The 26,740-nt window shown below is 44.6% G+C and overlaps 1 protein-coding gene across 2 annotated transcripts in view; it reads left to right on the top strand.

The window, feature by feature from the left end:
* Positions 1-26,740, top strand: part of LOC142573237 (dual oxidase maturation factor 2-like) — a 547,099-nt gene that overhangs the window by 189,898 nt on the left and 330,461 nt on the right. For both annotated transcript variants that reach the window (XM_075682837.1, XM_075682836.1), the window contains exon 2: positions 2,366-2,423. In XM_075682837.1, the coding sequence (XP_075538952.1) occupies positions 2,366-2,423 (58 nt within the window). The remainder of the gene's footprint in view (positions 1-2,365; positions 2,424-26,740) is intronic.

The following is a 26,740-nucleotide window of genomic DNA, read 5'->3' as shown; positions in this document are numbered from 1 at the left end:
GAAAGAAAGCTTGATGTTCCTTCTGTGTTTGCTTCCCGTCTCGAGCAATGCGTACCACCTCCCGAATTGTCGCATTATTTGCCTTTATAGCGAGCGCGTCGTCACTGTTATCTGCAATAAGCCGTGGCTTCTGAATGTTGTCTCCCGCTTGCATGTGGCTGTTTGTTCCGTCTAAGCGCTGAATCTTTCGATATTGCAAGTGAGAACTTCATTAGAATTGGCTCGTCTCTGTTTATTTTATATAACTTCTTTTTGTGAGAACACGCAACTGCCGCGATTCGTGACTACAAGTTACGTGACAAGTCACTCCACTACTGATTGCCAGCAGCAGTCACGTGACAGAAGTGTTGTGTTCGTTCATGCGTCTGCGGTGATGTCGCAGCGCGGCGGCCTCTTTTCCGTTCGCCACCATTCATCTTGTCTTGCGGCAGCTGCTCATTGCTTGCTTTGATGCAGGTAACTCTGCACGGTTCTTTAGACAAGCCCGGCAGTGCCGTACTTCATATGAAGCGATACAATACCGCGCATCCTGGCAGCCTATGGCGGATTGATTGGTCTGACTCAACGTTCCACAGCAGCAGAGGGACCACCGTAGACAGTGCTATAAATTAATTTACCCACTGGGGCTGCTTAATGGGAAGCTTTATCTCCGCAATTTAAATAATGACATACCAGAAAATTTTATTTGTCCATCATTTGCTGTAGTGAAGCGGATGGATTATTATTTCATGTAATAAGAAATGTTCACATTACCTCACGTCAGAGGGCTCCCGGACTAAGGAGCCTTCCCATCTTAGGGTGATACCGGGCCTAGCTTGGGCCACTTTTTGAATAATAAACGTTTCTCTCTCTCCCCTCTCTCTCTCTCTCTCTCTCTCTCTCTCTCTCTCTCTCTGTCTCTCTCACACACACATTAACTCATTGCCGGAAGCAGATTTTTGTTATGCGACTTACTCTTTTCTCTTTCTTTAAGGCAGTGGCGTGGTATGAATCGAAAATGTTATATAAAACTCAACTGTAAAGTATGCTTCTAAGTAGCCGAGCTACTCACGCCACATAATTATGAAAGCTGATGAGCAAAATGCGTGCAAAATGAAAGCAGGAGCCAACGTTTCGACAAGTGGACTTGTCTTTTTCAAGGCGACGTATTGCTAAAGCTCTAAAGATTCTAAAGCTCCCTTTGAAACGTTTATCCCCATTGGTTGCAATTTCTTGAACTTATGGATAAGGTATGATTCTCTGTATTTTCTTTCTCGTTCAAAACGGAAATTTGACTTTAAGATGTAGAGTTTAAGTTCATCAACGTTATGTCCTGGTTTGTCGAAATGCTCGGCGACGGCTTTGGGAAGCTTTTTAGCTGTGTCCGCGCGATGTCCATTTAATATGACGTTCATTGATTGTCCTACATCACCGATATATTGTTTCTTACAGAAGGAACATTCAAGCGTACAGAGGGGGGTGGGGGGTGGGTGGCCCTGGCTTTGTGCACAGCATTCGTTTACTCTCAATTCGACACGCTAGGACACCTTCCCTCGTTTCCGTACCCTGCCGCCTTACACCCTCTCCCATTTAGAAGAACCCCACCTATCTATATTGTGGCGAGGAAAGGATACGTCGCCTTGAAGAAGACAACTCCACTTGTCGAAACGTTGGCTCCTGCTTTCACCTTGTTCTCGTTTTGCTCATCGTCTTGAATTTCCATCTCCCGCATTCCCCGTGTTTTCCCATAATTATGAACGACTCATCTGGAACCACTACAGCGTAGAAAGTAGACACGTGGTGCGGCGTTTTAAGGCGTTCTTAATTTGTGAGCAGCACGTTTGCGAAAACACCGTTATCAATACAACAATTTCATGTAAACCGACTACCAATCGTTATATTTCACATGATGTTACAGTGCTGTACTGAGTGGTAGTACTTGATTGTGTTGAAGAGTAACGGAGTTGAAGAGCAGTCGTGATTTTTTTGAAATGGCGCATTTCTGCAAACGAAAAATTTCCTTGCTACGTATAGTAGAATATAGATTCTTTTGTCAAATACGAGATTCTCGGTGAAATATTTCCAGCGCTTTTGTAAAAAGACAATTTCGGCATTCGATATTGCCTTTGGATTTCGGCATTGAAAATCGGGTGTATTCGCACAGGAACAAAATTTGTGATTAGCGCGCTGCGCATTGCACGAGCGAATGTTCACGCCCGCCATAGAACGCGCGTCCTCTGTGGCCGCTACGGCGAGAAGGCTAAATGATCACAAAATAGTAACTCTTAGAAAACGGCTATCAAGCAGGTGTTTGCATAGCCACTTGTCTTCGATGATGTCCTACTAAGGACAGAGAAACTGAATTGCTTCCTCTTCTTTTTCGCAGAAATTATCAACCTTCATCAGCGTCACAATAAGCCTGCTTGTCGGGGCTGTCGTACTAAGTGAGTACCAAACATTGTTTTTGCTCTACTCTTTTAACCAACCTCTCTGGAATATATTTGTTTGCAGAATAACTAAATAATTGGGAAGCACGCATTAAAGAAACATCGGCCTGGTAAAATGTAACAGCAGCATGGTTTTGGCACCATTTTGGTCTGTTTAAAAGTGATTTATAAAATGCTTACTAAGTTGCCCCGCTACCCGGAAGCACTGAAGAGGCCACCAGTTGACTACATTGAAAAATACGGGCTACGCTATGTGTAACTTGTGCCTAAAATTGCAACTTTGTAGGTCAGTTAATTGAAAATAATTACTGAATACGGGTTTTCTAAGAATTTTGTATATTATACGCGGTGCTTAGTTTGGTCTTGACACTTTCTTCGGTCGAATCGAGTTGTTTATGTTTCGTTGGAAAAGAAAGCATACCAATGTGTTTTGATGCGGCGGCGGACCCACCTCCGCGAGGACAGCGACGCGCGCTCGGCGCCCGCGTCGAGCCGAACCGCTGCGCCGAACGAGCGGGCCTCCGTCTCGCAGCGGTCGTGCCACTGCGACGAACCTCGCGTGGCCACGCTGCCTGACGCGCCGGGCGATACAGTGGCCTGGAGGCGCATCGCAGTAGCTCGAACAAGTCCAGCTTGCATAATGAAACCTGGCAGCGCTTGAACCGATGCATCAGTGGGAGATCACGTTAAACTTTTTCATCATCATCACGCTAGCGAGAGCGAAGGTCTGAAAATTGCACCTATGAGTTGTATTCTACGCCTTTATACTTAGACATGCTGTTTCACACGTGACTCACGTGCTGTGAGTAACGAGTGACATCAGACAGCAGCCGCTACAGATAGGAATATTTTCAGAAAATGTGAAGAAATGTAGTGTACCCGTTTAAATGCTGGTAACATGTAAGCAGGCACACCTGGATTACGGGCGCACATTCATTTCCATGGAAATAGCTTCCAGAAATAGCTTCGTGATTTGAGAGATCCTTCAGTAAGATTAGACCCTTTTCGGCGGACACAAAAACCCATAAACACTTCTTGCTTAGCACGCTTAAGCGTTCGAGGCAGTTCAGTTAGTTGAGGTGAAAAGGCCTGTTCGGACAATTACAGGCATTTTCCTGTTCAGTCACTTCTGCTTCTCAGACTTGCTTGCGATTTCAAGGGAACGTAAAAGGTGCGCGTTGGGTGACGGCGCCGAAAAGAAGCAATGCTCTCTCAGCTTCAAGAGATATGGGACCCTATAGCGTAAAACTATGCCATTATGTTTTTATTCCAATCTCCTGACGTCAAATTTGCGTAACTGCCGACGCAAGCCTCGGGCCGTGACCCGCAGGGTTGTCTGAACAGACCAATCGAACGCTCTCCTTGTTCAAAGGAGGTCACTTTTGTTTGCTTGAAAAACGAATAACATTGCCTACACTGATGCTGCTTGTCTTATCTAATTGGCTCACAAGTGATGAGGATCACGCTCAAGTGGAGAGGGATTCGATGGGGCCTAGCCACTGCACTGAAAATTGATAAGCCGATGAAGAGGGTGGTGCCGGCGTCTGCGATTGGTCTGCTTTTCCTTACTTAGCCTGCGGTGGCTGGTCAAAAATCGCGACGGCATGCAACGGAAGCTTAAGAATGACGCTACTACGGACCCTCAGCAAAGAAGTGTTGGCAGGACGAGGTCGTAAATGTGCCGAAAGTGCTCGAAAACGTTACACGTCACGCATAAAGGTTTATTATACGCAACAAAACCCATGCTCACCGGCAGGTGCAAGTAGCCATTGCCTGAGTGATCGCCAGCACAGATCTTTTGTTCCTTTCGGAACGGGGCAGCCTGCGACTATTCAGAATAAAATTCAGTTTTGTTCGGCATATTAATGCTTCTTTAACGCGTACATGTCACTTTGACGCGGTGATTTTTCGCGGTTTTTTGACGTCGTAGGACAGACAGGGGAAGTTTGTGCAGCCCGAAAACTTTTGACCAATAGACGACAGCTAATGGCGAAGAGTATCGAATGAGAAATAAGTATTTTTCTTTTCTTCGGTGAAATCACGCACAATCAGTGTCTACACGTCATATCAGATGGGGAGCTATCGCGGATTTCAGGACGGCGCGTGACAGACAGGCGAAGTGGGGGTGCTGCAAAAAAGTTTTTGACCAATCGCGGAGGACTGATTGCAGAAGTGGAATAGAAAAATTTGGGGTAGCTTTATGTTATAGCGCCCATGTTGGGGAAGATAAAATCTTAAGGCAACCGCTTCGCCGCTGCACTCTACGGAGTAAATGTTAGAGCAGTTTTGAGCTTTATGCGTTAAAGAATGGGCTGCATTAACTTTTATGGTTTGAATACTTCGTTAAATAAAATGCTCAAAAATATTTTACAGTGCAAGAAGCAGACAATCAGTGCCACACAGAATCAACGACTACGACCACACCCGATTTTAAGTGGTATGCCGAAAAGCCTGCACTGTAAATTGTAGAAGCACTTTAAGTTGAGCTACTCGAATTGATGGTGGTAAATGGCGCAAGGGAAACACGTACGTGGGGGAAAGCAGGGACACGGCGCCTCGTCTGGTCGTTTTTTTTTTTCCCCCGTGAAAGTTTCCCTTGCGTTGTTTGGCCGCGAGAACTTGTCCGAATAATTGACGGGCTGCAGCGCAGACACAACCCGTGTGTAATAGCACCAGTCCCCCCGAGAGGCAGCAGTGGTTTTCAAAATCGTGATAAACTTTACAAAAAGAGCATGCATCATTAATTTCTTCTTTGTGTAAGAAACGCATTTCTAACCATGATTCTTGAACATGTTCTGCCAGATTGCAGCCTATGGGTTATCAGATCATCAAATAATTGCCGTACTTAAAGCTATGCTTATTATGATGTAAGTAAAGCTGAAATCTGTCCAACATTTTTACGTCTAAAGAACAGCAAGCCGTCCGGTATAGAGAACCTGCAGGTTAAACCGATAAAATATGTTTTTCAATACATTACGTCTGTGCTCCCTTAAATATTAAATCTTGGTGTCCAATTAGGTCAATTTCCTCATGCAATGAAAAGACCGAAGGTATCTGTTAATGACAGATGTGACCATAAGGACTAGGCAAGAAATCGCACGCGAATATCTGTAATACCAATTTTTTCAAAAGGCTTAGATCAGATGTTTTCTCGATTAACCATCGTCTTTAAAAAATAAGTATACATTCCGACTCCCAGTTTGGTTTTAGAAAATCGCATTTTTCTTAAAAAGCCATGTAAAGTCTCAAAGGAAGCGTGCTACAGAACATTGAAAATAAGCATATCACTTTAGGTATTTTCATCGATTATAGTTAGGCCTTCGATTCACTCAACCGTAGTGTACTCATACAAAAACTCGCAGGTTACACAGTTCGTGGTAGGCAGCTCGAATTGTTCCGTTCATATTTATCCAACAGGGCTGAATGTGTGTGTATCGGTAATTACCATTCATGTCCTCTTAGAAAATGTGGTATGCCCAAGGCAGTATTTAGGGTCCTGTTTTGTTAAATGTATACATAAACAATATTGTCAGTAATAATACAAGCTCTATATTTATTATATATGCGGATGACACCGCTACGTTGCTGTCTGGCCCTGATGAACGTGATCTAGCGTCAAGATGTAATCACGTCCTTGAGAAACTAGTATTTTGGCCCCATTCTCTGTGTCTTAACATTAACCCAACTAAAGAAGAAGTACTTTTCTCTGTGCCCAAAGTAATTTACTGAGAAAAGAATAGATACTCTAACAGAAACAGAATTGAAATTATCATTGAGCATAAAATCCATTGCATTGCACTTAACTCGCATCTCACTTGGAATTCCCACATTGACAATTTGCGTGAAAAAACGTTCAATGGGTACAACAGGAGCGCTCTCGCGTTGGCATGCCATTCTTCCATTGCAAGCAAAATAAGTTTATTCCTGCAATTTGCTTCAGATAATAAGTATTGCAGTTTTGTATGGTTACTTCACAAAGAACTATTATTTATTTATTTATTTATTTGTTTGTTTGGTTACTATAAGGGCCGTTGAGGCGTTCCAGATAGGAGTGGTAAATATTTATACAAATCAATAAAAAAGGAGACTTTTAACGTAGGTGATGAAGCCCAGATTTGAAAGCTTCACGCTCAGGAATGGAGACGATGCAAGCGGGCAGGTGGTTCAAGTATTTATTTGTTAATATTCCAGTACATTTATTTATTGCAAAAGAGTTATGCGCAACATCGCAAATGATGATTAGTTATCTTCGACCGAACATTTTCAGTCGTACAACATTATGAAAGTGCAGCACACGTACAAATTGCGTGTTTTGCGCTCATTATGTGTGCCCACTTTGAAGCATTTCATTCCTTCACTTGCACTGGTTCAAAAGTGTATTAATATTCGCACACGTAGCACTGACGTATGGCTGATAACACGTTTCCGTACATTCTTTTTACACATTACAGTACTTGAACCACAACCTTCCTTTAATCCCTCGGAGGTACAAAGATATAGCGACGCCCACATTACTATTAGTACGCCACCTATATTTTATTAAAATATTTTTGTTCGTATTTAGTTATCTTCTTGGGACATGGGCAAACCTATCCTGGTAATATTGGTGCTTCACCTCACAGTGTTTTATAGAGGGAATAATTTCACCTTGAATTGTTCAATGTTTAATGTTTATCTAATGTATTTCTGTTGATCTGTCGTTTTATAGCTTTCTCACCTAGTGATACGCTTCCTTCACTCTCTGCGTCACCATTTTGGCAATACGCTCTCTCAGGTATCTAGTATTGCATACTTTAGAACTCTTACACGTTTACCCTCTTTGTGTTATCATGCGTTCTCAGCATTTCTAATGATTTGTTATATTTAATACATACTTACATGTATGTGTTCATGCCTTGGCATGGAGATCAAAGTCGGGCACCACATGTGCATGAAATAAAAAAAAAGAGCCACTGCCTTGTATCTGGGCCTCTGTCAAGATGCTGACCGCATCTTTTAGCCTTGGGGCACTATAACGTAAAACTATTCGAAACTTTTCTATTCCAATTCTGCAATCAGCCCTCCGCGATTAGCGAAAACCATTTTTGGACCACCCCCACTTCACCTGTCTGTCACGCGACGTCACGAAAACCTCGATAGGTCCCCATCTGATAAGACGTGTACACACTGGTTAGGCATAATTTGACCCAACAAAAGAAAAATAGTTACTTCTGATTCGACTGCCTTTTCAACATTAGCCCTCGGCTATTGGTCAAAAGTTTTCAGGCTGCACCTACTTCACCTGCCAATCACGTGACGTCACAAAACCCCAAAATCTCACCGTGTCAAAGTGACGTGTACGCGTTAAAGAAGCATTAATATGCCGAACAAAACTGAATTTTCTTCTGAATAGCCGCAGGCTGCCCCGTTCCTAAAGGAATAAAAGATGGCTGCCGTCGATCGCTCAGGCAGTGGCTACTCGCACCTGCGGGAGAGCATGGGTTTATTTACGTGTAATAAATCTTTCGTGACCGTGTAACGTTTTCGAACATTTTCGGCACGTTTACGACCTCGTTCTACCAACTCTTCGTTGCTGAGTATGTTTTAGGGTCATTTTTAAGCTTCAGTTGCATGCCGCCGCGATTGTCTACGAGCCAATGTAAGCTAAGTAGGGGAAAACGGACCAATCACGGACGCCAGCAGCACCCTCATCATCCGGTTATCGATTTTCAGTGTAATGGCTCGGCCCCATAGAATCCCTCTCCACTTGAGCTTGCTCCTCGCCTCTTGTAAGTCAATTAAATAAGACAAGCTGCTCAGTGGAGGCAATGTTATTTGTTTTTCAAGCAAAGGAAGGTGACCTCCTGTGAACGAGGAGAGCCTTTGATTGGTCTGTTGAGACAACCCTGTGGGTGACCGCCTGATGCTCTCGTCGGCGCTTACGTAAATTTGACGTCAGGAGATTGGAAAAAAAACATATTTGAATAGCTTTACGTTATAGGGCCCCTGTAAACCATTCCAAGCATGTTTGAAAAAGAACAGAACCTGAAATTTGAATTTTTATAAATTTCTTGGGCAAGAACTACAGAACACTGAAGGAAACACGGAACAATTCACTTTTGTGTCAGTGCGAGCACCTTAACAAGGGAAGCGGCTGCAATACTGGAGTTTTTCTTTTACCCATGGAAATTGTGTATTTCGGCTGGAAAAGTATGTAAAAACCACCGTGTCGCAGATGTATCCCGTTCTTTTTACCAAGACTATTTTTCTGAATTTTCAGTTGACAACGGAGCATGAAAGAATATAGGACGCAACCATTTTCGTGCATGCTCTGAACTAATATCGCGTTTCTTCGTATGTGTCCATAGCTTGCATACAATATTCACGACTTTGGTATCAAAGCGCGAACGCTCTCAACAAGTATTTCTTAGTCATTTTCCAGCGACAGATATTGTAGGCTTGCCATTTTGATATCCGCCAGTGTTCGTTGCAGAAATTTCTAAGTGCTCTGGCAGCCTAATAATGAAAGCATGTGCATGAGTGAATTAGAACCCCATGTAGTGGACGCCTAGAAAGTGCGGTCACCCCACTTTCTTCTATACGTGATGGGCTGACACCATGCTGTGTGGCTTACCTCTTAACAAGGACTGTAGGAAGGAAGAAAAAAGAAAAGCAGAAGGCAGGGAGGTTAACCAGAATAACGTCCGGTTGGTTACCCTACATCAGGGGAATGGGAAAGGGGAAAACAAAGATGACAGTGAGACAGAGGATGGTAGGAAAGGAGGAAATTAGTGGTGAGTTTGCTGTGGCGTATGTTCTAATAGTATTGCACTAATAGTCACGTACGTACACAAGCCCGTCGTCCACAAGAAGCACAAAAGTGCCTTCACAGCTTTATGGGCCGACGAGCGATGGGGTGGAGTGCCAGCAGCATCTGCACGGAAAGCGGCCGATTGTCCACTTCTTGTAGTGCGTCAGCAAGTTCTTGTCTTTCAGGGGCATATCGTGGACAGTGGTACAGCAGGAGGTGGATATTTTCTTCGGTGCCGCACACCTCACACGCTGCACTGTTGGTAACTCGAATTAATGAAGAGTATGCCTTTGTGTAGGGAACTTCTAACCAAAGGCGATAGAGAAGCGTAGCTTCATGCCGAGGAAGTCCGAATGGAGGTCGGAGTTGCAGTAAAGGGTTTAATCGATGCAATCGTGTAAGTCTTAAGTTTAGCGAGTTGCACACGGTCTGTGAGACTGCGTGCCAGGTGTCGAAGCTGCCTTGCGGCGTCTGTCCTCGAAAGCGGAATTGGAACGCTGGGCTGTTATTGATGTGATGTGCGAGCAGCGTTATCGGCGGAATCATTGCCAGTGATTCCACAATGGCCAGGTACGCATTTAAAGACACCCTCGTGACCTTCGTGTTGGACGTGCTTGTGAAGTTTCGCGATTTCGTATGTCAGCTGTTTGCGACATCCGTGTCGCAGAACTCACTGCGTGCAGTGTAATGCCGGTTTGAAGTCAGGGAACACAGCCCATTTTCTAAGTCTTTCAAAATCAATTAATTCCAGTGCACGACGCAGGGCCGTTAATTCTGCCGCCGTTGAGGTCGTGACATGCGATGTCTTGAATCGCAGTGTTATTCCTCACGTTAGTATAACCACCGCACCATAAGAACTGGACGACGTAGCCGATACATCGGTATAGATGTGCACGTGGTCGCTGAAGCCGGGGGAAAATGCCCAAAGCAGGAGGATAGCAGAGAGGCTTGAGCATCAGGGACCCTATAATGAATTAGGTTTTTGTGTCCTTTTCGTTCTATACCATGACTTTTATTAGAGTAAGTAGGGCAAGTAGCAGTACCTAATGTGTAAACTACTGACGTTAATGGTGGACACAGCAACAAAAAAAAATGGTTGAGTTCAATTCACGATGTGTTGTGAGCTTGACTTACGAAATGAAATTTATTGCCTGCTGTTGGACATCTGATATTGTTTTCGCATGCATTTTATCGTGAAAGCCTCCTTACTTTGTCTACTAGGCACCGTTGCCCGGTTGATGCAAAATTGTCTAAACTACCGCACCCCAAGGATTGTTATTAATCCATCGCAATCCAAAATATGCTTCCACTCGCCATGGTGTCATTGTGGTTTCAGCGTTGAACTTGTAAGCATGAGGTCGCAGAATCGAATGCCGGCTACGGCGGCCGCATTTTGATTGACCCGAAACCCCTGTGCACTGTGAATTGGGTGCATGCTGAAGAACGCCAAGTGGTGGAAATTAATCAGCAGCTCCACGCTACAGAGTACCTCATAATCATATCGTGGTTTTGGCGCGTTAAATGGCAGAATTTTCGAAACATGTTTCCGAGACTGGTGACTTGCCGCGAGGCTCAATATTAGGACCTGTTTTATTTCTCGTCACGAGACATTGCTAACTAGCGCTAAAGAACCGGCGGGACGTGAACGAGATGTACACTGGACACCGCGCTCGACCGAATTTTCGCTAGCCTGAAACTTTATCGGATGTGCAGAACCAAGGCGCAAGGAGACAACGTCTATTTTTCCCCGCTTCTATTAACACAGAAACGGTCAAAACAAATCGATACGCGTGTTATTTTTCAGATGGGAACATTCTTTCTTTTTTGAGATCCAGCGACGGGGTGCATGCACATCTATCATCCGCTAGCAAAAACGCTGGCACAGGTGGATGGCTATCTAATTTTGCGAAATGGAATAGCAATCGCATTTATGACATACGCAAAAAAAACATTGTGAGAAGTTGAGTCAATGCGTCGTTCAAACCCGGGAGGAGGACTTGAGGATTAGAATACTCGAGGAAGTGGCCCAACTTCTCTAACGACGGAGTGTGGGGCCGCACTCCTGCAGTTAGCACCTTGTGTGCGTGACTCATAATGATCTCCTACACAAGATACACTCCTAGTACTTGGATGCATATAAAATAATTTCTCTAAGCCAACTACCCAACGTTGCCTTTAGTGCCGCTTTTGCAATGCCCCCCTGCCACGGATGGTGAGGCTATTCTCGGGCTAGGTTACGCCGAAGTGCATCCCGATGGGAGAGGGCGACGAGGCGCTGTCGCCGGGCGGCAGCCGTCGACGGTATTTCTGTTGCCAGTGTGGCGCCACTCTCGGCTGCACGGTAGCTTGATCGTCTTTGAAGGCCGGTAATTGACGTCACTTGAAGGACCTCCGAGGGCCGCCCACCCGCTAAGCCTGGCTTTGTGCCTGATGGCCACGCTGTGCCTCATAGGGGGGCGTAACTGCCTTTCGTCCAGCGTCGCTCCCAAAACGCCGGCTTGACTGTCATGTCGGCACTTGGTATTAGTGTGCTTGAGTCCTTGTCAAACGTACCCCAGGGTTAGATCGTGCTACGTCTGTGTGTGTCGGGGTATGACAAGTATGTCGCCAGCTGTAACTTAACGGCAACGCAAAATAAACAAAACATTAAGATTGACTTATCCGCGGAATAGCTACAAATCAGATGGCAGTAGGGGTAGTCGTGCGTCATATAGAAAGGCGTGCTCAAGCGGAACGATAGTTGCCTGGCTTACACGAGACTGTGCACACTTTTAAATGTGGAAAGCTTCGCTGATTTCACATGCAACTATGCCTACCCGTCGTAGATGCTAAGACGACATAAATATCTAACATAGTTCAGCGTTAAAAGGCCCATAAATGACATAAATTCTTACAATGGTTACTAGAGGGAACTGTAAGCAGAGTGGTACTCAGCCTGCACGGAATTGATGGACTTGCCTAAAGTTCTCGTAGCTTCAGGTAGCTTTGAAATTTAACAATGTTATCAATTTCAACGAAACATTCTGTTATATACATCGCAGTCATTATGCATGTGCGCAGAGTCTTCTCGCTTTCTTCGTCTAGAAATATATGAACGCTTTAGGATGCAAACCAGTGCAGGCAGGTAAACCGCAGTAAATAAAACCACAAGGACGTTTGAAGCCGCAAGCATGGACATCCGACCAATTCATGCACGGACCATCCTTCTTGTGGCAGCTGAACGACTACCAACTCTCTCTGGTAATTTCATAAAGAAACTCTGACCCCAAAATCATTGTGGGATCTAAGGCCACCGAGTGGCTTCTTGCTCCCTTTCAATGGCGTCCTTCCCCGTACTTCTTTAGACATACAAATACGCACTATTCACGTCTGTACCAAACGTCATGGCGATGTCTTCCGTTTTACAAACCGCCATCAATTCTGTCGGGACTCCGCGTGTATCGGATAGGCGCAGTTAATTTCTTTTCCCTTCATCCTGTGGTAGCTTCAACACTAGTCAAGGAGACGGAAGGTGTTTAAGGTCCGAAGTCGGCGCCCCTCGATGATTCGAGTGCACGGTGGCAGCGTGAAGGAACAGCCGTAGTCCAGTAAAGGGACGCTTTACTCAAACGCCGAGGCGTGTGTCCGAGTCCAAGCCCGAACTCCGCTCTCTCCCACAAAACCAAAACATGAATTTTTAAACCATCAGTTACAAAAAGGAATCGCAAACCAGACAATCACACATTGTTAAGAACGGCCTGCTGAAGTGCAAGTTTTGCCAGCCAGTGGCGACAGCTGCGTCAGACTTTTCTTGGAAGGCCGCCTCAACCCTCTAGCCACAGCGTCACTAAGTCGACTGTGTCCGGAGGACAATACGCGCCTCCTCGAGTCTCCATCGCAGGAGCCGAGATGAGTTCGACGAAGCAGGCTTTGTGCCGGAACACGACACCGCCTACCCGGTCTGCCGCGAGCGGGGCAGTCCCCGAGGGAACGTAGTTCGCGGACCCTTCCCACACGCCGTTCGAGACTCAAGACAATGGGCAACCGACCGCGCTGCGGGGGTCAGCTCGGGGAATAAAAGACACCTTTCCTGACGTAAGCCCCGAGTTGAGAATCGTGGTTGAAATGAAAGCTGAAATCCGTTGAAATCCGCTGAAATGAAAGCGCAGTGCATTAGTGTTTGGAGCCCGTTGGATATTTCTGGGGAAGCGGAAGGACATTTGTATCGTATCTGTATCGTATCGTACCTGATGCGTATCGTGTGGAAATATCGCACAGAGCTTTGAGTATGTCTCAGCCTCCATACAGAGAAGAACAGTGACGTATAGTTTACACTCGATTTAACAAAATAATTGCCGCGCTCAAGTTATTTCGCCAAACCGCGAAGTTCGGAAAATCGAGTAACGAATTGTTGGGTCCTTCTAAATCTACAATTTTAAACTAGCGACACACAAAAAGGTACCGCGGTATTGTGTTTGCCGCTAAACCATGCCTGCGCGTGTAAAAAGTCCGTGGGGGGGGGGCTGAATACCGCCGCTCCTATCGCCATCTGGTACGTAAGAATGCTAGCGACTGCTTTGAGTCCATCGTTCCGTGCCTGGCGTGCAGCCTCGACAAAGTTAAAGTAGGGCCGTGACTCGGGGGCCTAATTTTCTACGTGACAGCGTTAGAGCGTACGCTCGAAAAAAAATTCATCTGTGTCAAAATCAGAAATCACAGCTTTTTTTTACTCATTTATTCTTTAAAAGGGATTTAATTCAAGCTAGTTTCGTTAATTCGACATGATAACAACATTGAACCTAATGGGTATTTGCCGGGGAACGAAAATTTCTTCGTTAGATCGGGAACTTGTAAAATCGGGTTTCGTTAGATCGAATTTTAACTTTATATTGACTTGCCCGAAATATAGGCTGCTGATATAATCGTTGAAAGGTTAAAGAAAATAAGGCAGAGAAAAGTAAAAGACGCAAGCCCAACGAAACTTGGGAATCTAAACGATAGGACGCTTCTGGGATGTAGCAATGTAAAAGGTGACACGTGTACTTCTCGCCAGTAGCTATTAGCTGTGTGTGTCACGGGAACGATGCCATGCTTTTCGATGAGATTTGCGCACACAAAAGTACTACGCACATCCAGCTACAGTGAACGAGTGCAATCGGAATCAGACTTTGCCTGGAGCAGTTGAGCAGGCGGCTGACGGCTGCGCGAACGCCGCCTCTCAGTACCTGCTGTGTTTGAGATATGTTGGATACGAGCGCCAAAAACCCACATGCGGTATGGCTGCTCGCGTTTTCAACCTGTAGATTTTGTTGCGAGTGATGGGAAACGTAATTTGCGCTTTTTCTTGGCTTGCTTCGGCGCCCGCAGCGGCCGCCGCTGATGATAAGAGAGCGAAAGTAAACGCGGTTCCGTCTAATACATTCGTGTCTGGTTGAAGCCGGAAGACTAGCAGTGTTTGAAATTATACATTAGTGCTTTAGACTATACCAAAAGAGCATAGCAACTTGATGAAACACTTCAAGCAGCATAGAGAGTAAACGATGAGACTCCAGAAACAGTAAGGGGAAGCTTTACCTTAGGGAACGCAGATGAAAAGGCTGAAATTGTTTATCTGGTCTTTACCATGCCGAATTTGACACGGTTTGGTGAATTAAAATGAAATGAAAATCTATAGCTGTAGGGAGCAGAGGTTATCAATAAAATTTTCGTTTTTTTTTTAATTGTAGCATCTGGGGACACTTATAAAGCGAATAATACTGCATCATACGGAGCTCCAAATTACACGACTAACTTAGGAACATAATTTTGGTGTGCTAAGCTTTGTAACCATTTCAGATAGGTTAATTATTCTATACATCAATTTATCCTTTTTCGATGCTCTTAACTTCGGCACTTTGCAAAACAAAGAGATGTTTTATGTTGCAGCGAGAAGCTAAGCATTACACATAATTTGATAATCTTCTGCACTTTCCAAAGTTAACTAAATGATTTGAAAGATCTCATTGGAGTAAGTTACATTATTTTTGAAAGCACATGGGTGCTCAGGAGCCACTGAAAGTAAAAGCCAAGATTCGCCCTTCGGTTAAGATTTATTTAACGCAGCAATATTCCAAACGCGCTAAAAATTTGTTAAAGTGTTAAAAATTTATTCAGCGGCAATTTCAACAAATGAAAGTAAATATCTCGGCAGACATATATGAGGCCGTGTTTCAAGTGGGTATGACGCACAGCATTTATTAAGCCTCTCATGATACTAAACAAATAAAATTAAAGTAACATGTTAACTAGATCTGATCAAGGGACACTAAGGAAAGAATATATAAGTCCACCACTGAAATCCACGAACTGCACAAAACACCTCGTCGTCACATCGCAGACGCGATCCTTCGAGGGAGGGAATTGTAGAGCGATTCGACGGGCAGCAGACGAATGCGCTCCCACTCTTTTTCAATAGCTGCCCAGAGTTGGTCAGCTGTGGCAGTCGTTAAAACCAGCCTTCTGCTCAAATTGGGCTTCGTCAGGTCCCAAACATTCTCTATTACGTTCAGGTCTGGGCTTCGTGCCGGTCACTCAAATGTAGAGAATCATAAGTTGTCCAGCTTATGGCTGAATGCCATCGACGCCTCACTTAGCTGAAGCCAAACGAAGGCCATCGCCATAGGATGCTTCCAGCACGTAAGGCATCAGGGTATATATCAAAATATACATGTAGGAATCAGACGTTATTTGGCCTATTACAGGGCGAATTGGTCCGAGGCCTCCATAGCTGAAGGCAGCCCACATCTGCAAGTGGCAAACCTGCGAGACACTGGAAGTGGTAAGGGCATACATCTACTTAGGGGAGGTAGTGACCGCGGATCCGTATCATGAGACTGAAATAAACAGAAGAATAAGAATAAGCTGGTGTGTGTTTGGCAGACATTCTCAGATCATGATCTGTAGGTTGCCATTATCCCTCAAGAGAAAAGTATATAACAGCTGTGTCTTACCAGTACTGACCTACAGGGCAGAAATCTCGAGGCGGACGAAAAGCGTTTTTTTTTAATTGAAAACGACGCAACAAGCTATGGAAAGAATAATGATGGGTGCAACGTTAAGGGGGATAGCAAGAGAGCAGACTGGGTGAGGGAACAAACGCGAGTTAGTGACATCTTATTTGAAATCAAGGAAAATAAATGGGCATGGGCAAGGCATGTAATGAGGAGGGAAGATAACCGATGGTCATCAAGGGCTACGAACTGGATTCCAAGCGAAGGGAAGTGTAGCAGCGGGCGGTAGAAAGTTAGGTGGGCGGATGAGATTTAGTTTGCAGGGACGACATTGCCACAATTAGCACATGGCCGGGGTAGTTGGAGAAGTATTAGAGAGGCCTTTGCCCTGCAGTGGGCGCAGCCACGCTGATGATGCTGATGATGATGATAACGATGAGGATCGTTCGTCGAACCTGCACCACAAATAGTAAAATCCTGTAGAAGGAAACATCAAGTTGAGTGCCCACAATAATCGAATTCTGTCGGCAACGAGCGCAGTAAACGAGACTGTTATGCTCACACTTATGAAGTGAACACAATAGGGCGCTGTCGACTCCACTTTTTTCCAATTCAATTCAATTCAGTTTATTTGGACATACATAGGTGGTACAGGATGTCCACGAGGCGCGGCAAAAGGAGGCAACAATGCCTCCTGACAGGGCCTTCACCTCGGGATCACACATTATGACAGCAGGTCGGCATGACAAAATACTGCACTACATTGCGAGATACAAGAAATCAGTGGAAATTCAGAAATACAATGCGGTGTCACATATGACAAATTATCCTACGATTTGATAATATACATTGATTACATCATTCTAATTCACAGAAACAATAATGTAGATAATCATTCAAATTGCACTTGCTCAAGATAAAAGAAAGGTATAATTCTAAGCAAAAGATGCAGAAGAAGAAAGCATCATTTTCATTTTTTTCTTAAATTGAGAAAGGGTTTTGCAATCATTTATGGAGTTGATCATTAAAGGATAAGTGTTACAGAGTGTAACTATTTGGTTGTCTATGATCTGAATACCATGATTTGTGCGTCACTTCAACCAAACCATAGATACAGTGCTGAAGTTATGGGTAAGGTTCCTGCTTAAGTACTTAGTGCAGAAGGATGTAAAATCATGCTTAATGGCATGAAAAATAAGTACAGCCAATGAGAAACTCTAAAGTTGATAGCACGGCAGTACCTTGACTGCGTCGTACAGGGATTCTTTGGTAACAGGTGCGGAACGGAATACCGTCTTCAACGCCCTGAACTGAAGCAAGAAAAGGCGGTCTGAATCTGATTTGTTAATTGTACCCCAAACTAGCTAACAGTACATAAAGTAGGAGTGAATTATGGTATAATAAATCTTCTTTCTCAAACGCAGAGGTAAGAGATATTTTACGCGTTGCAACAAACCGATAGGCGTAGATGCTTTCAAACGAACCTGATCCACGTGATCTGTCCATGTTAAGTCATATTTAAAACAGACGCCCAGGAAGCGGCAAGAATTTTTTGGCAATAGATTGGTATTATAGGTCTGTAGTTGGGCGTGATGATTCAAGGGCTTGTTTTTGGGGCGGAAAATAATATATTGTGTTTTCTGTATATTTAGGTCAAGTTCGTTGTTATTTAACCAGATCTGTAGCTGACTCAGCCACTGATATGCATATAGTTCAAGTGAGGCTAGATTTAAACCAGAAAATAACACATTAGTGTCATCCGCGTAAAGGATAATATCAGGTGTCAGGGGGAAGTTAACGAGGTCATTGATGTATATAATAAACAACAAAAGGCCTAAGAATAGACCCTTGCGACACACCGTACTTAATTATTCCTATATGTGACAGAAATTTATTCATACTAGTGTATTGTTTTCTTCCTTTGAGATATATGTCTATCAGCTCATGTGCTATTCCTTTGATCCCATACTTTCCTAATTTTTCCATCAGAATTTCGTGTCTAATAGAATCAAAGGTTTTTCGGAAGTCAAGAAAAATGCCCAGTGTATATAGTTTCTGTTCAAAGTTTTCCAAAATACGGTCCTTTATGAATACCAGTGCTGTCTCTGTTGATTTACCAGCCTGAAATCCATATTCTTGTTTAGATGTTATACTATGAGCATTTAAAAATTTGTTTAACCTCGTGTATATTATGCGTTAGGGTATCTTAGATAATAGCGGCAAAACAGAAATGGGTCTGTAATTATTCAGATCATTTTTTCGTCCTCCTTTGAATATTAAGGTTACGCGTGCAACTTTCATTTTATCAGGGAATGTACCGGTCTCTAATATGAGATTACAAATATATACTAGAGGATCTACAAGTAATGGAGTACGGCCTTGATGGGGCGTGCACTAATACCGTCATTTCTTGGCGAGCACCCATCCTTCATTGCCTTTACAACACTTACAACTTCTTCCTCCGTTGTAGGTATCAGAAACAGTGAATTGCTATTAGTGGAAGGAACATATGAAGTGATAAGCGTTAACGCTTGGCTCATGCGTGAGCAATTTGGCGAACCTGCATTGAGAAAATTTTCTTTAAGCTTGTTTGCAAGTGGTACACCTGAAAATCTTTTACCGTCGATGTAAAAATCCTGCGGAATGCGTGCTTTGCCACTTTTTATGATGTTAGCTGTTTGCCATAATAATTTAGGGCTGTTCATGACTGTGGAAAATTTGTTGTCGTAGTAAGCTGATTTTGCTTTCTTAATGAAGTTAAGTTGTTACGGAATTTTTTAAACTCCGTGAAATAAACCGCATCTTTCGTTTTTATGAAACGAGCAAACAGCCAGTTTTTTCTGTTGATACGTCTGTATAATACCGGAGTAATCTACTCTTTCGTTATTCTCCTGTGCTTTTTTATAGGCAGGAGTGGAAAAGCACTGTTATAGTGGTGAAGCACTTTCACTAAAAAAAATGTTATATGCCTTACACGGGTTGCTTTCGCTATATATATCATGCCAGACTCATACCATGAGTCTGGCATGATATATGTCTGGCATGATATGCATGCCATATCATGATATGCATGCCATATCATGCCATGAGTCTGGCATATCATGCCAGACCCATGCCAGACTATATCAGTGAATGAAACTGCGCAATGTTATTTTCATTGTTCGTCGGAGGAATTTAGTTCGATGAATTTTTTTCACCAAGGAAAAGAAGACAAAAAAAGTAAGGTGATCACTTAAGCTCGTCAACATTACACCGGATGTTATCTTATTTAAAGTTAAATTAGTAAAGCACAAGTGTATGAGCGTTTCAGAGTGTTGACTAATTCGTGTCGGCTTATCTACAATATTTTCACAACCATATGATAACATCAACTCGAGGAGGTGCACCTGGCTAGCATTGTTTCTTAATAAATCAATATTCATGTCACCAAATATAATAACATGTCGTTTAGTGCAGGTAGCATATTCAAGGAAGGACTCAACGTAAGAAAGGTGCTAACTAATCCGTGAGGGCGTCGGTACGTGCGAAGTATAATCGTATTATGATTGGTCACACCAACTGTCTCAAAATCATCACACACTATGGTGAATTCCGGAAGAACCCCGTAATCAATGTCTTGTTTATATACAAATATACGCCGCCGCCACGTCTTTCTTTCCTAAATACAGAGATGTTGTCATAGCCCGTTAACTGTGTAACATTGCTATTTGATGTATACCATGTTTCTCTAAATCAAACTATGTCAAAGTTACATTTTCTGAGCTCGAGATCAGCCTAAATTTCATCAATCTTATTTCTGAGGCTTTGTGCATTTAAATGATGGAAGCAGAAATATCTGCAATAGCTATTTTAATTTATGAAAGTGTTAAGGGAGTCGCTAGTATAATACATCGTGAAGGTTCACAATAACAGCAGCAATAAAAAAGAAACCAACTTAAGCAATTAGCTCAAGGTCTTGTTCAGAGGCAATCCTTATTGCCCTTGCGCCAGGTTCTTTCCTCACAAAGACCTTTCCATCGGAACACCACGAAAAGTGGTAGCCTTGTTCGCGTGCTCTTGATTTGGCAAGCCATAAGGGCTTTCTGTTCAGTGCCGTCAGATTATCAAAAAAGGAAATGTCTTTATCACACTTCTTCACAACTTCACGCTTTGCAAGCCAATTTACTTTTACAGATTCGCGGGAAAACCTTATCAGAATGATCGGCACTTTGTTCACAGGTGCTGGCAGGTGATGCAAACCGTCCACATCACGCTCATTCGGCAGGGGAAGCTCGAGTTTCTGAGCAAGATTATTCTGTTTTCCGAGAAGGTTTTCTTTTTCGGTGAAAGATATACCGTGAATTTTCATGCTGTGACGCCTACTGTATTGCTGCAATTCGTTTAGTTCCTTAGTCCGCCTTGCAACTTCATTTTTCTCTTGGTGCGCCTCTAAGATTTCTACTCTTTTGCTGAGGCTCTCGATCTGCTCCTCATGTCTGTCAGAAGTTTGTAGGAGAACATCATACTTGTCTGACACATGTTGAAGAAACTTTTCAATGTTACCGACAGTTTCCTTTAGGTTTGACAAGTCTTCCACTTTGGCAGTTAGATTTACCAGACTGCCATTAATCGCACCAAGTAGTTTAATGATAGTTGCAGGTAAGTCATTGCTACGTTGCACTTTGCGCGAAGCGGACATGCGAGATGTTGGACACTTCAATGTTTTCTTTGCTTCCTCATTTTTCGTCTTGAACGCGCGTTCACTTATGCCAGAACATTTGGCTAGGTGGTAGTATTGAGAACACTCAACACATTTCATAGATTCCTCATCATTTGAAAGTTCTTCACAACACGAAAGACAAGTATCGCTTGTCATGATAGCATTCAAAGCAGCAAAGGCAGCAATAAGGGCAGCAGGGCAGCAACATAAATGACAAGAAATACAGGTTAGATTCAAATAATAACCAACCTGCGTATGACATGTGATGAGAACAGCGCCGACGAACAAGTTGCCGCCACTGCTGCCCAATGTGTGAAGCTGGCCAGCGCGGTGTTCGCTTTTAAACGCGAATGGAAGGGGCGGTTCCGGGGAAACGGGTCACACGTGTTCCAGAAGGCGATAATACAACGGATAGCTTGATGGTGGAGGCTTGCGCCCTTGATGCCCAGAATTTCGATGATCCTGCGTATGACAAGTGATGAGAACAGGGCCGACGAACAATTTGCCGCCACTGCTGCCCAATGTGTGAAGCTGTCCAGCGCGTTGTTCGCTCTTAAAGGCGAATTGAAGGGGCGGTTCCGCGGAAACTGGTCACACGTGTTCAAGAAGGCGATAATACAACCGATAGCTTGATGGTGGAGGCTTGCGCCCTTGATGCCCAGAATTTCGATGATCCTGCGCATGACAAGTGATGAGAACAGGGCCGACGAACAATTTGCCGCCACTACTGCCCAATGTGTGAAGCCGTCCAGCGCGTTGTTCGCTCTTAAAGGCGAATTGAAGGGGCGGTTCCGGGGAAACTGGTCACACGTGTTCCAGAAGGCGATAATACAACCGATAGCTTGATGGTGAAGGCTTGCGCCCTTGATGCCCAGAATTTCGATGATCCTGCGCATGACAAGTGATGAGAACAGGGCCGACGAACAATTTGCCGCCACTACTGCCCAATGTGTGAAGCCGTCCAGCGCGTTGTTCGCTCTTAAAGGCGAATTGAATGGGCTGTCCCGGGGAAACTGGTCACACGTGTTCTAGAAGGCGATAATACAACCGATAGCTTGATGGTGGAGGCTTGCGCCCTTGATGCCCAGAATTTCGATGATCCTGCGTATGACAAGTGATGAGAACAGGGCCGACGAACAATTTGCCGCCACTGCTGCCCAATGTGTGAAGCTGTCCAGCGCGTTGTTCGCTCTTAAAGGCGAATTGAAGGGGCGGTTCAGGGGAAACTGGTCACACGTGTTCCAGAAGGCGATAATACAACGGATAGCTTGATGGTGGAGGCTTGCACCCTTGATACCCAGAATTTCGATGATCCTGCGTATGGCAAGTGATGAGAACAGGGCCGACGAACAATTTGCCGCCACTACTGCCCAATGTGTGAAGCTGGCCAGCGCGGTGTTCGCTTTTAAAGGCGAATTGAAGGGGCGGTTCCGCGGAAACTGGTCACACGTGTTCAAGAAGGCGATAATACAACCGATAGCTTGATGGTGGAGGCTTGCGCCCTTGATGCCCAGAATTTCGATGATCCTGCGCATGACAAGTGATGAGAACAGGGCCGACGAACAATTTGCCGCCACTGCTGCCCAATGTGTGAAGCTGTCCAGCGTGTTGTTCGCTCTTAAAGGCGAATTGAAGGGGCGGTTCCGGGGAAACTGGTCACACGTGTTCCAGAAGGCGATAATACAACCGATAGCTTGATGGTGGAGGCTTGCGCCCTTGATGCCCAGAATTTCGATGATCCTGCGCATGACAAGTGATGAGAACAGGGCCGACGAACAATTTGCCGCCACTGCTGCCCAATGTGTGAAGCTGTCCAGCGCGTTGTTCGCTCTTAAAGGCGAATTGAAGGGGCGGTTCCGCGGAAACTGGTCACACGTGTTCAAGAAGGCGATAATACAACCGATAGCTTGATGGTGGAGGCTTGCGCCCTTGATGCCCAGAATTTCGATGATCCTGCGCATGACAAGTGATGAGAACAGGGCCGACGAAGAATTTGCCGCCACTGCTGCCCAATGTGTCACGGGCTTCCCGTGCAGCTTGCGTGTTGCCTGCAGTCAGAGGTGAACGCCTTCAAAGTTCTTGCAGTGTTACGCGACGTGATTATCTTTCTATATTGTAAGTAAAGAAGTGACACTATTTCGTATACAGATACCGGCTTATGCAATGTGACTAAGCTGGACGTAATTTTGCAAACAAATTACTAGAGCGGCACGTTGGAATGGTAATAAGGGAGTATAAATTAAATAACTCTCACGCTATAGACACAAACATTGTAAGAGGGAGCTCACGGGACATCGCAAATGGCAACGCACTACACTTGTTTGAGTAAGGAATATAATGCAGCTTAATATTACATCGTACTGGTAAATGGAAAGCTGAAGTTTCATATCGGGCCTTTGTAGGCATAACGCAAGAGAACGTACTTCATCAAGATAGCACCTAATGCAATTTTTCCCAACTTACCGACACCTCCCCGACCGCCAGACTCTTCGCTGAACGCTCCGCCGGTTGCAACATGACGCTTCATCAGTGAAGACAATCGCGTGCGAATTGTCGGGTCCACAACACGTACGCGGAGGCAAACTCAAGACCTTCTCTGCGATTTTTCCAGGAACATCTTTTGGTACGCAACCCTGCTGTGAATGCCAGCTTCGTGGAGCCTCTGTCTTATCGTTGGCAGGCGGAAACTTGTCAAGCCGAGCTTATTCCTGATCTGCTTAGCAGTTAGAAAGGAATCTGCTACAGATGCAGCCGCATCCTCTTCCTCGTGTGAAGTGGCCCTTTCAGGGTGGCCACGTGGAGCGTATTCGATGCGACCTTCTTCACGGTACGCCTATAAGGCTTGGCTCATAGTTCCCATTGGGCGATCTCTCACATTAGAAATACCTCTATGGGACATTGTGCGTCCCCTTATAGCGATCGCTCGTCGCTCTTCCCTGGTCAGCATTGCAGCCATCGTGAAAAGGGTGTAACAGTTCGCGTCAGTCATTGTTTGCTTCTATTACTTCATCTACTAATTGGCGTTGACGTGCCCATTTACCGCGGTTCGGATGAATTATTGCCATTTTTTATGTTGAACCACGTGTTGTTGCCAGAAGTAACGCAGGCATTCCAGCGCGAATCCACGCTTATCACGAACGGCGACTTTTGCACAAGCGATATCAAGCAAAAAGAAAGACTAAGATAATTTTGACTGTCTCTTATGACAAAATTAACGGCCGATATCGCAGTTTGGCCGCGAGTATACATGCCGCGCGCAGGCTTCTGGCGCTCGAATCCAAGATATCTCGGACTCATCAGGTACTCGTGCATACCGCTCGTGCAGCCGCCAGCCGGCTGCTCGACGGCTCCCGATAAGTCTGATTCCGACTGCACAGACACAGCCGCATAGAACAGTTCACCGATGCCCAGTTGCTTGAGCATCTGATGCTCAGTTCTGCACATGCGCTGGGAGTCGAAGGGAAGGTCGAACAGAAATGCTGTCCAGGGGCCCATAACGGCCATGTTTGCGTAGCGCAGGAAAGTAGAAAAAAAAGGACAGAGACAAATAAAGAGCGCTGCTCCAATTAGCGTTCTTCACTCGTCCCTGTCCTACATTCGCGTGCTACGCGAACAATTACTGTTGTAGACCACGTCCAACTTGCTCGCGCCCTAATATGTCCAGGGGTAATTTCGTTGTTCCGCAGCCATAGTGTCAAAGTCGATGGACGACAACTTTGGCTCGAAGGCGGAGTAACATGCGGTCTCCAGGGAAACGGGTGAGCACGAAAGGCCACCGGCATGCTTCCGCACGGAACGGTCTAGTATGTTGTCTAAACGCAGAACCCAGCGTGCAAGGCGGCAGACGCATCACTGAAGTGCGAGAGCCGAAACAGTGTCTGTTTTAACGTCACTACGTCAAGAAAGCTGCCATATAAGGCTTGTTTCTTTTTCCTTATTTTTTATCACCTACCTAAGCCCGTGGGGAGTGCTCTGGCAAACAGCGTAGCCCATCTGCTTGCTCGTAATAGCGTGCTGAGCGACTGCTACCAAAATACCGTTGGTCCATTAAAATTGTAAGCTGAGTAAGTGGAAACGCCTTCATCTTCCGGTTCTTGCAGACCGGAAGATGCATCAATGCCTGACTTAGAGACCACCATTATTTGTTGTCAGAAGCGAGATTTTCTCTTAACGCTCATAGCCGTGAATGTAGCTGTGCACCTATTCTAGGCCACGGTCAGCAGCATGCAAGGAAAGTAATCGAGGATTTCCATATGAGACCGAAAGGAGATGGTTGCGTTAGCCTGCCGTCCAACGCCCTCTGTGACGTTGAGTTTGGATACCTTAGTAACACGTGTAAATTATGACAGCAATAAAGCAGTCATGCGTCGTTGTTTTTTGGCAGTTTACTTGCACACACTGTTGAATTTTTAATGAGTTATCATTCTTAAAGTACTTGACTCACTTGCGGGGGCCGTCCGTCCGTCCGTCCGTCCGTCCGTCCGTCCGTCCGTCCGTCCGTCCGTCTGTCTGTCTGTCTGTCTGTCTTTCTGTCTTTCTGTCTGTCTGTCTGTCTGTCTGTCTGTCTGTCTGTCTGTCTGTCTGGTCTGTCTGGTCTGTCTGTCTGTCTGTCTGTCTGTCTGTCTGTCTGTCTGTCTGTCTGTCTGTCTGTCTGTCTGTCTGTCTGTCTGTCTGTCTGTCTAATGCCTATATGTGTCTGACCATTTTCCCGCCTGTCTAGATAAATCTGAGTAGCCAGTGGTCGAATGAGTAGTAAACTAGCTGCTGAACTGAGGCAACAGGATTTCAAACCAACCAAATTTGACTCACCGAGTACGCGAAAAGTAGTGGACGCCTTGCATGCGCTGTTTGGTTTCGCATTCACACTCTTGTTTTGCGCGAAAATGGGAAATGGCTCTGTGATTTCAGCTTGTCAGACGCACTGGTTCGTAGCCAAGTTGTCGTTCGTTGGTTGACCACATAACTCGTTGACCACAGAATTCTGAGTGCTTCTAACGGCAATGAATGCTTCGTTACTTATTGATCTTTCTTTTTTACCCACTCCCCTCTGTTATACTTGGGTCTTGACGGCACAACGAAATAAAAAATAAATAAAGAACTAGAGTCGGCATACCACGGAGCAGAAATAATTCGTGTGGTGCGGTACCTCTGACGGCAGCGCGAACAGACTCCATCCCCAACGTAAACCACTTGTTGTTGTTGTCCTGAGTGGGCATGGCACATACCCACAGTGGGGGATTGGCCAAGAATCGAGTGGTTCAATTAGGTGCATAAAAATAATAATGATAACAAAGGAGTTAACAATTAGAGCGTTGGAGTTTAAAAGTAAACGTTTTACTGTTTGGAGAAAAAAAAGAAATAATCAGATGAAAACCGGGTATAAGATAATAACAATAACAATAATTTGCTGCCTCCATCGCCGCACGCTGAGCGTCTGGAGCTCGTCATCGTCCATTAAGAGGAAGCTTTAGCTCGGGTGCTCCTATCTGAGTGCATGTAAAAGGAGAATTCGTTTTTCTCTGCAACCACTGCGCCAAATTTGACTAGGTTTGTTGCTTTTAAAAGAAAAACTTAAAATATAGTGACTGTTGGTTTCGAATTTTTTATTTACGTCGTCAAGTTTTTATTAAAAGTTCGCAAAAATCGCAAATTTTCAGAAAACGAAACAATTAAGTTTACAACTTTGTAACTCAGCAACGAAAAATGATATCACAATACCGTGAATTGCATCTAATAGTATATCTAAAGCGAGCAAAATTGATATGTCAAACATAAATCGCGAAAAACTTGGTAATATGAAAACAAAGCTTTTGCAGAACCCTTGTACACAACATAACGAATTCACGTAAGATATAAA

Source organism: Dermacentor variabilis, chromosome 2 (genome assembly GCF_050947875.1).
Source record: "Dermacentor variabilis isolate Ectoservices chromosome 2, ASM5094787v1, whole genome shotgun sequence".
Classification (NCBI taxonomy): Eukaryota; Metazoa; Arthropoda; class Arachnida; order Ixodida; family Ixodidae; genus Dermacentor; species Dermacentor variabilis.
Note: the sequence above shows the minus strand (reverse complement) of the source record. Positions and strands in the feature narration are given on the sequence as shown.